General features: G+C 40.7%; 1 protein-coding gene across 3 annotated transcripts in view; it reads left to right on the plus strand.

The window, feature by feature from the left end:
• Positions 1–15,666, plus strand: part of NLRP3 (NLR family pyrin domain containing 3) — a 48,759-nt gene that overhangs the window by 12,500 nt on the left and 20,593 nt on the right. For 2 of the 3 annotated variants that reach the window (XM_035029955.1, XM_035029956.1), the window contains exon 8: positions 964–1,134. The exons of the other annotated variant lie outside the window; for it this stretch is intronic. In XM_035029955.1, the coding sequence (XP_034885846.1) occupies positions 964–1,134 (171 nt within the window). The remainder of the gene's footprint in view (positions 1–963; positions 1,135–15,666) is intronic. 3 annotated transcript variants of the gene reach the window in all.

Raw genomic sequence — 15,666 nt, forward strand, 5'->3', positions numbered from 1 at the left:
GGACCAATTCACACCCATTAGGATGGTTATTATAAAAAAACAAAACAACAAAACACAAGGGTGGGTGAGGAGAAATCGGAACCATCATAATTGCTGGTGGGAATGTAAAATGGTATAACTGGTGCGGAAAACAGTACGTCAGTTCCTCAAAAAAGTGAATGTAGAATTACTGTATGAACCAGCAATTTCGCTTCTGGGTATATATAAAAAACAGTGCAATGAGGTATCCAAACATGTATTTGTACACCTGTGTCCACAGCAGCATTATTCACAATAGCCAGAAAGTAGAAACAACTCAAATACCCATGGATGAATGAATGGATTAAAAATGTGGTAGGGGGCTGGGGTTGGGGTTGGGGGAATGTGGAATGTACATGCATACAGCCTTCGGGGGAATTCGGACACATGCTGCAACATGGATGAATCTTGAAGACGTTATACTAATTACAATAAGCCATACGCAAAAGGGCAGATATGTATGATTCCACTTACAGGAATGACCTAAAATAGTCAAATTCATAGAGACAAGAAATAGAATAGTGGGTCCCAGGGGCTGGGGGAGGGAGGAGTGGGGAGTTAGTGTCCAGTGGGTACCGAGTTTCAGTTTGGAAAGATGAAAAACTTCTGGCAGTGGATGGTGGTCACAGCTACACAACAATGAGAAGGTACTTAAATGCTACTGAATTGTATACTTAAAAAGTATTACAGTGGTACATGTTATGTTATGTATATCTTACCACAATAAAAACAGGTGTAGGGAGCTGAAAAGATGGAGTATTGGCGTGGGCTTGGAAGGTGTTTACCTGCTATAACACCAAGCAAAAGGAAATGAACAGTTAATGTACGGGTTGGACACTTTTCCCGTGAGTGGACTGGACGGGGGGCAGCATCAGAGCAGGTGCTTCCGTGACTCACAGACGGTGAGGCGAGAAAGTGTATGACATTGTGCCGTCTCTGTGGAAGGTTGGTCGGTTGCTGTCTCACCTCAGCATGTTGTGAGGACCTTGCATCCGTCCTGAGCACCAGCCAGTCCCTGACCAGACTTTACTTGGGGGAAAATGCCCTGGGAGACGCAGGAGTTGGAATTTTATGTGAAAAAGCAAAGCATCCACAATGTAAGCTGCAGAAACTGGGGTAAGTCTTTGTTGGTGTCTCAGCAGAAAAGCACCTTCTCTTCAGGGATGTGTTACTTGGGAAACATGGACGCGGGCTGCTCTAAAATAGGTTGATCAGACAGACTTGAGGGTAGAGATTGGAGGAGACAGTATATGAAGTGCTTGGAAGCAGGAGATACTACCTTCTACTAGCAAGGTATTTATGACTACAGAATTAGAGATTCTTAGAGTTGAAAGAAACCCTAGGGACTGTTCAGCTCAATCCCCCACTGAGGGAAACACTTGCTTCTCAGACACTCACATGCATAGTCACTGGTTTCACGTGTGGACATTCCGAGCGCACCAGCCATTGCTGCACAATGTGGCCACTGCATTAGGAGAGAGTTCTTATTTCTACGCAGCACCTTCTTTGGTTTCTGCGTGTTGGTCCTTGTTCTGCTCCCCAGGGCTCTGCTGAAAGGTGTTGATCTCAATTCCCCAGAGACAACACTCACACTCCAGACCTTCTCGTCTCTTGCCTCGACATCTCTAAATTCTCAGGAAGGATGTAGCTTCACGTCTTCACCTACATAGTCATGCTGTCCTAGGGAAGGGCTGTTCTGTTCATGTCCCTGTTTGAAGTACATTGTCCAGACCTGAACCTGATACTCCTAAAGATGTACGGTGGACTGTAACTGTCACGGGGGGGCAGGGGGCTCTGACTTCCTTATGTTTCTGGCCATCACATCAGATCACAAGTTCATATTGGAATTTTGCAGCAAATAATAGTGTGAAATTCTGGCGTGTTTTCTAACATTAACAGCCAAATCTCTGTGGACCCCAACTGGGTGTCTTACAAGTCAATTCAGTTTTGACACTATAAACTCAGAGGTAGAATAGACCCCCAGGTTAAGGGCCTAGTCCTGCACCCTCCCCACACTGGCAATGTCAGATACCAATGCAAGCAATGGGCACAAGTTACTTGTGCTTCTTTCTGACTCAGCTATGAACTGCGGGTTTCCAGAATCCTCTCCTCAGGTTTGAAAACTTGCCCGAACAGCTCACAGAAATCAGGGAAACGCAACTTACATTTACATTTATTATAAAAGATATTATAAAAAATACAAATAAGCAGCCAGATGAAGAGTCATATAGGGTGAGGTCTAGAAGGATCTGGAGCACAGGAGCTTCTGTCCCCATGTAGTTGGGGCATTTCAAACTCCCAGCATATGGATGCATTCACCAACCCAGAAGGTCTCCAAATCTCCTTGTTCAAGAGACTTTATAGAGTTTGATCTCCAGCCTTCCTCCTTTCTCCTTCCTCAAGGTTGGTGGATGGGCTGAAATTTCCACTTTGCCAATCACTTGATCATTCTGGTGACCAGCCCCATCCTAAGGCCATCTATGGGAGCCACCTTCAGTCACCTCATTACTATAAACTCAGGTGTGATCAGAAGGGGCTCCTTTGAATAACAAAAGAGACTGCTCCACTTAGGACATTCCAAGGGTTTTAGAAACTCTGTGCCAGGAACTGGGGACAAAGACTAAACGTATTTCTCATTATGACACAAAAATATCTACTGATAATTATGTGCTTACACATGTATCATGGCTTTTCCATGATCTTTACATGGATGACCTCAGCTGACCTCATAAAAATTATGCCAAGTAGATATCTGTGTCTCCAAAATGAAGCCAAGAGAGCTTAAGACCTTTGCCCAAGGACACCTGGATAGAAGGCAGGGGAACCAATGCAGACACAGCCCAGTGCGACCCCCTGCCTACTGCCTTAACTCCAGGGAAATACTGACTCATGATGTGTTGCTGGTGGGCTTTCTAGGGGGCTTCTACATTCTGCTCTCTCCGACCTGTGTGGGCCTCACATTCAGCTCTGCTAAATTTCATCTTATCTTTCTTCTGACGGACTGTTTGGGCATTTTTGGATTGTGATTCTGTCATTGTTACCTCTACCTACAACAAGCAAACTGTAAATGTCTTCATTCACATTACTGATATAAATACCAACCAGATGAGCACCAAGACAAAATACAGCAGGAAGGGCCTTTAATGAGGAATAATCCATTAATTCATCATTACAACCTACACATGTTCACAACATCCTTCTCCCTGTCCCATCAACCCATCCTCACATATCACCGTATCTCTTTCCTTGAAAAACCCCATCTTCCATGCCTCCATATCCTCTCCTTATTACTCTATCTCAGCAGTTTGGCTTCTACTCCTGGTTTGTTCCACGGACATCTTTTGGCCCCTTTATTTCTGGGCCTCCTCGGGGCTCACTTGTAGGTGTTGACAGTTGTGGTGAGTAAGACAGACCAAGAGTCAGTTTTCACAAACACTCTTACGGGGGCAGCAGACATTGGGTAATAGACAAACCATATACAATACCTGTAGGTGGTATAATAAAAACTGGAGTTGGCAGTGAGACCTGCTTTCTTGCCCAAGTGTTCAGCAAGCGCCTCTTGAGCGACATGGGATCAGGTACTAACTGAAGTCAAAGTGTGAGCCATGAAGGAGCCAGGGAAAAAGAAATACTCCAGGGAAAGAATAGAAGTGAAGAGGCCCAGAGCATAGACTCTCAGTTGGCCCTCCAGTGATCCTGGTTCTGACTTATACATCCTTCCCAGTCTATTTTAGCTGATGTCTGTTGCCTATAATCCTGCTCATCATCTTCCTGAAACTCTTCTCTCTTATTTTTGGGGCATTGCTCAGTCTTTCCTGCTAATTTTATAGCTTCTGCTTCTCAGTGTCCTACATTGACTTCTCTTCCTGTGGTCTGGGGATTTCACCACTGGTTTTCTTTTTTACTGTTGTTGGTACATTCCCTGGGAACTCTTAACCAACTGAGCCACCCAGGTGCCCCATTCCCTGGGAACTCTTATATGCCCCTTAGCTTCAGAAACAATGTGTATAGAGATGGCTCTGAAAACAGGTCTAAACCCAAGTATAGCTCATTAGCTTTTTTTAAAAAACAGATTTCTATGCCTTAGAGCAGTTTTAGATTCACAGCAGGATTGGGAGGAAGGTACTGAGATGTCCCACATGCCCTCTGCCCCCACACATGCAGAGCCTCCCCCGTTATCAACATCACTGACCAGAGTGAGACATTCATTACAGTTGATGACTGAATGACATACCATAATCACGCAAAGTGCACAGTTTACACTGGAATTCGCTCTTGGTTATGTACATCATATGAGTATCTACTACTATAGTATTACAGAAAGTACTTTCGCTGCCCCCAAATCCTCTGTGCTTGGACTCTTCATCCCTCCCTTTGCTAATCCCTAGCAACTGCTGTTTTCGTTTGTTTGTTTGTTTTGTTTTTTAATTGAAGTAGAGTTAACACACGATGTTATATTGATTTTAGGTGTACCACAAAGTGATTTGGCAATTCTTTTTTTTTTTTTTTAAGATTTTTATTTATTTGCGAGAGAGAGAATGAGAGACAGAGAGCATGAGAGGGAGGAGGGTCAGAGGGAGAAGCAGACCCCCTGCTGAGCAGGGAGCCCAATGTGGGACTCGATCCCGGGACTCCAGGATCATGACCTGAGCCGAAGGCAGTCGCTCAACCAACTGAGCCACCCAGGCGCCCTGATTTGGCAATTCTATACATGATGCTATGCTCACCATGATAAAGTCACCATGCAAAGTTATTACAATTTTATTGACTATATTCTCTATGCTGTATTTTTCATCCCCATAACTAATTTTTTTTTTATAACCAGAAGTTATCCCCTTCACCTATTTTGCTCACCCTCCCCCAACCTCCCCCATCCTCTGGGAACCACCAGTTTGTTCCCTATATTTATGATTCTGTTTCTGTTTTTTGTTGATTTCTTGATTTGTTCTGTTTTTTAGATTCCACATATAAGTGAAATCATATGATATATTAAATAGGATAGTTTTCCTCAATTTCTTTTTCTGTTCCTTCATTATTAGTGTATAGAAATGCAACCAATTTCTGTATATTAATTTTGTATCCTGCAACTTTACTGAATTCATTTATCAGTTCTAATAGGTTTTCTTTTTTTTATTATTGGCGGATTCTTTAGGGTTTTCTATATATAGTATCATGTGATTGGCAAATAATGAAAGTTTTTCTTTTTCCTTACAACTTTGGATTCGGATTCCTTTTTTTTTTTTCCTTGTCTGATTGCTGCAGCTAGGACTTCCAGTAATAATTTGAATAAAAGTGGTGAGAGTGGACATTCTTGTCTTATTCCTGGTCTTAGAGGAAAAGTTCTGTTTTCCACAATTGAATATGATGTTAGCTGTGTTTTTCACATATGGCCTTTATTATGTTGAGGTGTATTCCCTCTAAACCCACTTTGTTGGGAGTTTTTATCATGAATTATGTTGTATTTTGTCAAATGATTTTTCTGCATGTATTGAGATGACCATATAGTTTTTGTTCTTTCTCTTGTTAATGTGATGTATCACATTGCTTGGTTTGTAAATATCAAAGCACTTTTGTATCCCTGGATAAATCCTACTTGACCATAATGAATGATTTTTTACTATATTGTTGAATATTTTGTTGAGAATTTTTTCATCTATGTTCATCAGGGATATTGGCCCTGTAGTTCTCTCTCTCTCTCTCTCTCTTTTTTTTGGTAGTGTCTTTGTCTGGTTTTGGTATCAGAGTAATGCTGACCTCAGGGAATGAATTAGGAAGTTTTCCTTCCTCTTCTTTTGTTTGGAATATTTTGAGAGGAATAGGCAATACTCTTCTTTAAGTGTTTGGTGGAATTCACCTGTGAAGCTATCTGGTCCTGGACTTTTGTTTGTTGGTAATTATTTGAATACTGATAAAATTTCATTAATTGGTCTGTTCAAATTTTCTATTTCTTCCTGATTCAATTTTGGACACTTAAGTTTCTAAGAATTTATCCATCTCTTATAGGTTGTCCAATTTGTTGGCATATAAGTTTTCATAAAATTCTCTTATACTCATTTATACTTCTCTGTTGTCCGTTGTTTTTTCTCCTTCATTTCTGATTTCATTTATCTGAGTCTCCTTCCTCTCTTGATGAGCCTGGCTAAGGGTTTATTAATTTTGTTTATAGTTTCAAAGAATCAGCTCCTGGTTTCATTGATCTTTTCCACTGTTTCTTTAGTTTCTGTTTGATTTATTTATGCTCTAATCTTTATTATTTCCTTATTTCTAGCTTTTAGCTTTGTTAGTTCATCTTTTTCTTGCTCTTTCAGGTGTTACATTAGGTTGTTTATTTGAGATTTTTCTTGTTTCTTGAGGTAGGCTTGTATTGCTATTAAGTTTTCTCTTAGAGGGGCGCCTGGGTGGCTCAGTCGGTTAAGTGTCTGCCTTCGGCTCAGGTCATGATCCTGGAGTCCCGGGATCGAGCCCCACAAGTCTGGCTCCCTGCTCAGCGGGGAGTCTGCTTCTCCCTCTCCTTCTGCCCCTCCCCTTGCTCCTTCTCTCTCTGTCTCTCTCTCACTCACTCTCTCAAATAAATAAATAAAATCTTTAAGGAAAGTTTTCTCTTAGAACAGCTTTTGCTGCATCCCAAAGATTTTGGATTGGTGTGTTTTCTTTTCTTTTTTTTTTTTTTAAGATTTTATTTATTTGAGAGAGAGAATGAGAGAGAGAGAGCATGAGAGGGGGAGGGTCAGAGGGAGAAGCAGACTCCCTGCCGAGCAGGGAGCCCGATGCGGGACTCGATCCCAGGACACCAGGATCATGACCTGAGCCGAAGGCAGTCGCTTAACCGACTGAGCCACCCAGGCGCCCGGATTGATGTGTTTTCATTTCCATTTGTCTCCATGTTTTTTTTTTAATTTTTTATTGTTATGTTAATCCCCATACATTACATCATTAGTTTTAGATGAACTGTCCCATGATTCATTGTTTGTGCATAACACCCAGGGCTCCATGCAGAATGTGCCCTCCTCAATACCCACCACCAGGCTAACCCATCCCCCCACCCCACTCCCCTCTAGAACCCTCAGTTTGTTTTTCAGAGTCCGTCGTCTTTTTTTTTTTTTTTAATTTCCTCTTTGATTTCTTGGTTGACCCATTCATTGTTTAGGAGAATGTTGTTTAAACTCCATGTATTGGTGCTTCCCAGGTTTTTTCTTGTAATTGATTTCTGGTTTTATACTGTTGTGGTCAGAAAAGATGCTTGATATAACTTCAAACTTCTTAAATGTATTGAGATTTGTCTTGTGGAGAATGTTTTATATGCACTTGAAAAGAATGTGTATTCTGCTGTTTCTGGGCGGAATGTTCTGTATATATGTGTTAGCTCCGTCTGGTCCAATGTGTTGTTCAAAGCCACTGTTTTCTCATTGATTTTAGGTGTGGATGATCTATTCATTGGTGTAATTGGAGTGTTAAAATCCCCTAGTATTATTGAATCACACTCATTTTCTCCCTCTATGTCTGTTAATAACTGCTTTCCTTTTTAGGTATTCCTGTACTGGGTGCATAGAAATTGACAATTGTTTTATCCTCTTGTTGGATTGTTCCCTTTATCATTATATAGTGCCTTTTGTTTTTTTGTTACAATCTTTGCTTTAAAGTTTGTTTTGTCAGATACAAGTATTACTACCCTGGCTTTTTTTTCTTTTTCTATTTGCATGGTATGTTTTTCAATCCTTTCACTTTTAGCCTCTATGTGTCTTTAGGTCTGTAGTGAGTTTCTTGCAGGCAATGTGTAGATGGGTCTATTTTTTTTTTTATTCATTCAGTCAACCTATGTCTTTTGATTGGAGTACTTAGTCCATTTACATTTAAAGTAGTTATTGATAAGCATGCATTTATTTCCATTTTGTTAATTGTTTTCTGGTTGTTTTTGTAGTTCCTTTCTTGTCCTCTTGCTGTCTTCCCTTGTGGTTTGATGGCATTCTTTAGTGTTATGTTTCAATTAATTTCTTTTTATTTTTTTTGTGTATTTATTATAGGTTTTTGATTTGTAGTTACCATGAGGTTCATATATAGCATCTTATGTGTATAGCAGCCTATATTAAGTTGATGGTTGCTTGAGTTTGAACACATTCTAAAAGCACTAAATCTTTACTCCCCTTCCATGTTGTATGTATATGATGTCATATTTTATCTCTTTTATTTTTTTAAATTTTTAAAAAAGATTTTATTTATTTATTTGACAGAGAGAGACACATCGAGAGAGGGAACACAAGCAGGGGGAGTGGGAGAGGGAGAAGCAGGCTTCCCGCTGAGCAGGGAGCCCGATGCGGGGCTCGATCCCAGGACCCTGGGGTCATGACCTGAGCCGAAGGCAGATGCTTAACGACTGAGCCACCCAGGCGCCCCTAAAAGATTTTAATAAAACTGAAAAGTTGAAACTGATAATAAGTATAGAATTTTACACCCAGCAAACAGAAACCACACAATCTTTTTTTTAAGATTTTATTTATTTATTTGACAGAGAGAGGGAACACAAACAGGGGGAGTGGGAGAGGGAGAAGCAGGCTTCCCATGGAGCAGGGAGCCCGATGCGGGACTCGATCCCAGGACCCTGGGATCATGACCGGAGCCAAAGGCAGACGCTTAACGACTGAGCCACCCAGTCGCCCTTTATTTCTTTTTTTAGTTTGTGTATCTCTTGACTGATATTTATATCATTTTTAGTAATTGATTTTACTACTCTCATATTTTAACCTTCATACTGACTTATAAGTGATTTGTCTACTACCTTTACTGAATGTTTGCTTTTATCTGTGAAATTTTTTTCTTTTATACTTTTCTTACTTCTAGTTATGGCTTTTTCTTTCCACTGAAAGTAACCCCTTTAACATTTCTTGTAAGGTTGGTATAGTGGTGATGAACTCCTTTAACTTTTGTTCATCTGGAAAATACTGTGTCTCTCTTTCTATTCTGAATGATAATCTTGCCAGGTAGAATATTCTTGATTGCAGAGTGTTTCCTTCCAGCATTTTGAATAAATCATGTCACTATCTTCTGGCCTGAAATCCTTTTGCTGAAAATTTAAAATATTTTCTTTATCATTACTTTTTTGTCATTTAAATTGTTATGCGTTCTTGTGTGAATGTCTTTAGGTTCATCTTGTTAGGAACTCTCTGTGCTTCCTGGACCTGGATGTCTGTTTCCTTCCCCAGATTAGAGAATTTTTCAGCTATTATTTCTTCAACTATGTTCTTGTTCTTCTTCTGGGATCCCTAGAATGTGAATGTTATGCTTGAAGATGTTGCTGAGTTCCTTTCACTTATTGTAATTTTTTCTTTCTCTTTTTTCTTCTTATGGTTCAGCTTGGTTGTTTTCCATTACCTTGTCTTCCAGATTGTTGATCCATTACTCTGCATCCTTAAATGTGCTGTTGATTCCCTCTGGTGTATTTTTTATTTCAACTATTGAATTCTTTATCTCTGGCTTGTTCTTTTTTATATTTTCTATCTTTTTGTTGGGTTTCTCACTAAGTTCATCCACTCTTTTCTCAAGTCCTGTAGTATCTTTATGACTGTTACTTTGAATTCTTTATCAGGCATATTGCTTATTTGTGTTTTATTTATCTCTTTTGCTGTAAATTTGTCTTGTTCTTTCATTTGGGGCATATTCCTTTTTCTCCTCATTTTGTCTGACTCTCTGTGTTTGTTTCTGTGTATTAAGGAGGTTGGCTACATCTCCTGGTCTTGAAAGTAGTGACCTTGTGTACGAAAGATCCTGTGACTCCCTATGATGCAATGCTCCTGGTTAACAGAACCAGGCATTCCAGGTGTGTTCTTCTATGTGGGCTACATACACCTTCTTGTGCCTGTTGTGGGTGCAGTGGATGGGGTTTGGTTCCTGCTCTGTTGAGGGGCTTTCTGAGGCTGCTGCAGGCTCATAGGTAGGTGGGGTCAACAATCAGGTTAGTTTTCTGGACTTAGCCTCTCTGCCACAGATGTGGGTGCATGGAAAGGCAGGACATTCTTCCTGTGCAGCCAGCTAATAGGCTTAGCTGGTGAAACTGTGGCTACACTGGTGTGCGGGGTTATTTCCCTATCTCCCCAGGGCAAGAGTCACCTCAGAGTGGTGCAGGTCCCTGCTGGGGCTGCTTGCTGGTTGTGGTGGGGCAGCTACTTTGGATGGACACTTGCTGAGGGGGGTGATTTGGCTGTCATGGATCTGTAGGGGAACACAGAGCAGGGCATGCAGTGTTAGCAAGATAGGTGGAGAATGTTAGTGCTGGCTCCGGCTAGTTTCCAGAGAAATGGTGCCCACTAACACTCTTACTCACAGAAATCTTCTGAAGACCACTGCCCCTCCAGACATGATCTTAGGGCGCCTGGGTGGCTCAGTTGGTTAAGCGACTGCCTTCGGCTCAGATCATGATCCTGGAGTCCTAGGATGGAGTCCCGCATCGGGCTCCCTGCTCGGCGGGGAGCCTGCTTCTCCCTCTGACCCTCCCCCCTCTCATGTGCTCTCTGTCTCTCTTATTCTCTCTGTCTCAAATAAATAAATAAAAATCTTAAAAAAAAATATTTTTAAGTTGGGGCACCTGGGTGGTTCAGTCTGGTAAGTGTCTTGACTCTTGATTTCTGCTCATGTCATGATCTCATGGGTCGTGGGATTGAGCCCGTGTTGGGCTTCCTGCTCAGCAGGGAGTCGGCTTGGGGTTCTTTCCCTCTCCCTCTGCCCCTTCTCCCACCAGTGCTCTCTCTGTCTCTCTCAAATAAATAAATAAATAAAATCTTTAAAAATATTTTTAAAATTTTTTAAAAGTAATCTCTACACCCAACATGGGGCTCAAATTCACAAACCTATCAAGAATCACACACTCTTCTGACTGAGCCAGCCAGGTACCTCTATAGTGCTGGTTATTTTAGGGCAAGGATTAAATTTTCTGTTGTCCTCTGGCTCTCCTGAAGTTGAGTCTGCTGATTTTTAAAATGCCCAGAGTTAAGCCCCACTGACTTTCAAAGCCAGATGTTGTGGTTACTTGTCTTCCCAGTTTGAGTCCCCCATGCTCGTGGTGTCCCTTTCATTTGTGGTGAGACTTACCAGGCATTTGGTTCTTGACTGTGCCTCCATGCCTGCTATCTGTTTCCATTTGGCCTCCTCTCTGTGGAATGTCTTTTCCACCAGTTTCCCAATTATTTTCAGAGTTTAGTTGTATAGATGTATCTGTTGCTGTGTCCATGGTCAAGATGAACTCAGGATCCTCTTACACCATCATCTTTTTTTTATAGTTTTTATTTAAATTCCAGTTAGTTAACATACAGTGTAATATTAGTTTCAGGTGTACAATATAGGGATTTAGCACTTCCATACAACAGTCATTGCTCATCACAACAAGTGCACTCCTTAATCCCCATCACCTATTTAACTCATCCCCTCACCCATCTCCCTTCTGGTAACCGTCAGTGTTTCTTGGTTTGTTTCTCTCTCTCTTTTTTTCCTTTGCTCATTTGTTTTGTTTCTTAAATTCCACACATGAGGGATGCCTGGGTGGCTCAGTTGGTCAAGCATCTGTCTTCAGCACAGGTCATGATCCCAGGGTCCTTGGATTGAGTCCCACATCGGGCTCCTTGCTCAGCAGGGAGCCTGCTTCTCCCTCTGCCTGCAGCTCCCCCTGCTTGTGCTCTCTCTCTCTCTCTGACAAATAAATAAATAAAATCTTTAATTAAAAAAAACCCTACACATGAGTGAAACTATATGGTATTTGCCTTTCTCTGACTGGTTTACTTCACTTAGCATAATACTCTCTAGCTCCATCCATGTCATTGCAAATGGCAAGATTTCTTTCTTTTTTATGGTTGAATAATATTCAATTGTATATCTATACCACATCTTGTTTAGCCATACATCAGTCAATGGACATTTGGGCTGTTTCCATCATTTGGCTATTGTAGATAATGTTGCTATAAATATCAGGATGCTTGTGTCCCTTTGAATTAGTACTTTTGTATCCTTTGGGTAAATACCCAGTAGTGCAATTGCTGGATCATAGAGTAGTTCTATTTTTAAATTTTTGAGGAACCTCCACACTGTTTTCCAAAGTGGCCGTACCAACTTGCATTCCCACCAACAGTGTAAGAGGGTTCCCCTTTCTCCACATCCTCACCAACACCTGTTTCTTGTGTTGATTTTAGCCATTCTGACAGGTGTGAGGTGGTATCTCATTGTAGTTTTGATTTGTCTTTCCCTGATGCTGAGTGATATTGAACATCTATTCATGTGTCTATTGGCCATCCGTATGTCTTCTGAGGAAAAACATTGATTCATGTCTTCTGCCCATTTTTTAAGTGGACTATTTGTTTTTTGGGTGTTGAGTTTGAGAAGTTCTTTATAGATTTTGGATACTAACCGTTTATCAGATATGTTATTTGCAAATATCTTCTCCTATTCCGTAGGTTGCCTTTTAGTTTTCATGATTGTTTCCTTTGATGTGCAGAAGCTTTTTATCTTGATGAAGTCCCAATAGTTTATTTTTGCTTTTGTTTCCCTTGCCTCAGGAGACATATCTAGAAAGAAGTTGCTATGGCTGACCAAAGAGGTTATTGCCAGTGTTCTCTTCTAGGATTTTTTTATGGTTTCAGGTCTCACATTTAGGTCTTTTATCCATTTTGAATTTATTTTTGTGTAAGGTGTAATAAAGTGGTCCAGTTTCATTTTTCTGCATGATGTTGTGAACTTTTTCCAACACCGTTTGTTGAAGAGACTTTTTTCCATTGGACATTCTTTCCTGCTTTGTTGAAGATTAGTTGACCATAGAGTTGTAGGTTCATTTCTGGGTTTTCTATTCTGTTCCATTGATCTATGTGTCTGTTTATGTGCCAGTACCGTGCTGTTTTGATCACAGTTTTGTAATATAACTCAAAAGTCCAGAATTGTGATGCCTCCAGCTTTGCTTTTCTTTTTCAAGGTTGCTTTGGTTATTCAGGGTCTTTTGTTACTCCATACCAATGATCTTTTTGTATTTTTTTGATGCCTGATATGTGACCTAATATGTGATCTATTCTGGAGAATATCTCATTTGCACTTGAAAAGCATGTGTATTGTGCTGTTTGAGGATGCAATGTCTGAATATATCTGTGAAGTCCATCTGGTCCAGTGTGTCATTCAAAGCCATCGTTTCCCTGTTGATTTTCTGCTTAGATGATCTGCCCATTGCTGTGAGTGGAGTGTTAAAGTCCCTTATATTATTGTATTATTAGCAATTAGTTCCTTTATATTCGTTATAAATTGTTTTATATATCTGGGTGCTCCCATGTTAGGTGCATAATATTTACAATTGTTAGATCTTCTTGATGGATTGTCCCCTTTATTATGATATAGTGCCCTTCTTTTCTCTTGTTACAGTCTGTTTTAAAATCCAGGTGTCCAATATAAATATTGCTACTCCAGTTTTCTTTGGCATCCAGTTGGGTAACAAATGTTTCTCCACTTTCAATCGTCAGGTATCTTTAGGTCTATATGAGTCTTTGTACTGTAGAAAAACTAAGGGTTGCTGGAGGGGTGGTGGGTGGGTGGGGGATGGGCTAAATGGGTGATGGGCATTAAGGAGAGCACTCGGTGGGATGAATACTGGGTAATACATGTAAGTGATGAATCCCTAAATTCTACTCCTGAAACCAATACTACACAATATGTTAACTAACTTGAATTTAATAATAATAAAAAATAAAATGGAAATTGGAAAAACTTGAAAAAAATGTGTCTCTTGTAGGCAGCACATAGATGGATCTTGTTTTTTTTTTTTTTAATCCATTCTGACCCCTTTGTGTTTTGATTGGAGCATTTAGTCCATTTACTTTCTATGTAATTATTGATAAATATATATTTATTGCCATTTTATTATTGATTTTGTCATTGTTTCTGGAGATTTTTCTCTGAGTCTTTCTCGTTTTTGCCACTTTTGGTTTCTCCTTTGCCCTCAAAAAATCCCTTTTAATATTTCTTGCAGGGATGGTTTAGTAATCACAAACTCCTTTAGTTTTTGTTTGTCTGGAAAACTCTATCTCTCCTTCTATGCTGAATGATAGTCTTGCTGGATAGAATATTCTTGGTTACAGATTTTTCCCATTTATCACGTTGAATATATCATGCCACTGTCTTCTGGCTTGTCAAGTTTCTGCTTAGAGATCTGCTGCTAACCTGATGAGTCTTTCCTCATAAGTTAAGGACTTCTTTTTTCTTGCTGTTTTTAGGATATTTTATCATTATATTTTGCAAATTTAATTACAATATATCTTGGTGTTGGCTTGCTTTTGTTGATTTTGATGGAGTTTTCTGTGCCTGCTGGATCTGGATTTCTTCCCCAAATCAGGGAAGTTTTCAGCTATAATTTTCTCACATTAGTTTTCTGCCCCCTTTTCTCCCTCTTCTTCTTCTAAGACTCTTACAATACAAATGTTATTATAATTGATGACAGCCACTGAGTTAACTAAGTCTATTCTCATGTTCCAAATTCTTTCTCTCTTTTGTTCGGCTTCATTATTTTCCATTATCTTGTCTTATATGCCACGAATTTCTTTCTCTACTTCTTCCAGCCTGCTCTTCATTGCATCAAGTCTGTTTCCAGTCTCGTTTATTGTGTTCTTCATCTCTGATTCTTTTTAACTTTTACCTCTGTGATAAGGGTCTCACTGATGTCTTCTTTTCTCAAGCCCAGTCGGTATCCTTATGATTGTTGCTTTAAATTCTCCACCACACATGTTACTTATATCTGTTTTGATTAGATCTCTGGCCATCCCTTCTCTTGTTCTTTCATTTGGGATAAATTCTTCCATCTTGGCATTTTGTCTAAGACTCTGCCTTCTTCTCTGTGTTAGAAAAGCCTATTATGTTTTCTGCTCCTGGGAGTAATGGCTTTATGAAGAAGTCATGTAGTGTCCAGGGCCCGGTGCTTCAGTGTCTCTGGTGTGTGTGGCGTGCACTGTGCTGTTGTGTTCTGGCTTCTCCACCCTTCAGGCCAGTCATCTGAAGAAGCGCTGCTTGCTTGCTGTGGGCAGTGTTTGGTCTCTGACTTGCATGTGGTGAGTTTTAACATGGTGTGTTCTGGTCTGCTTGTGAAATGAGACCTGACAGCACTTCCATGAGATCAAGGGGCCCTGCAGAACTCTCTGGTCAGGAGATGTGGCAGGGCTATGTGTGGTCTTCTGGGGGGAGGGGCCCACCATGCTGAGAGTGAGGTGAGCTTTACTGAGAAGGGCAGTCACTCCAGAGCACAGGGCTGTGGGTCTTGGTGTAAGCAGGCTAGGCAGCCATTGTGGGTGCTGCCTTACTTTCTTCAGGTGGTTCTGTGTTTATGCTGAGGGATGGAGGAGGGAAATGGCACTAGCCATCTCCTTTTTTCCTGGAGAGGCATCTCCTTGAATGTTGCCTTCAGGAAAGTGCTCCAAGAAGAGGGAATAATTGTCCCACTGTTTGCCCCAACCATTTTCAGATCACTGTTTCAATGACATCTTCCTATGTTGTTTGCTTGTATTCTCTCCAGGAGTAGGGTAGCACCCTCCAGTCTGTATTCCAGTCAAGCCTGCTGACAAATTCAGCCCCTCTCATTTTCCCAGCCAATGCCTTTGGGGAATCGTTCTCCTGGTACTTTCCCCTATGTGCTCCCCTCTCTCT

Source organism: Mirounga leonina, unplaced genomic scaffold, assembly GCF_011800145.1.
Source record: "Mirounga leonina isolate KUSES-001 unplaced genomic scaffold, KU_Mleo_1.0 Mir_347, whole genome shotgun sequence".
NCBI classification, from domain to species: domain Eukaryota; kingdom Metazoa; phylum Chordata; class Mammalia; order Carnivora; family Phocidae; genus Mirounga; species Mirounga leonina.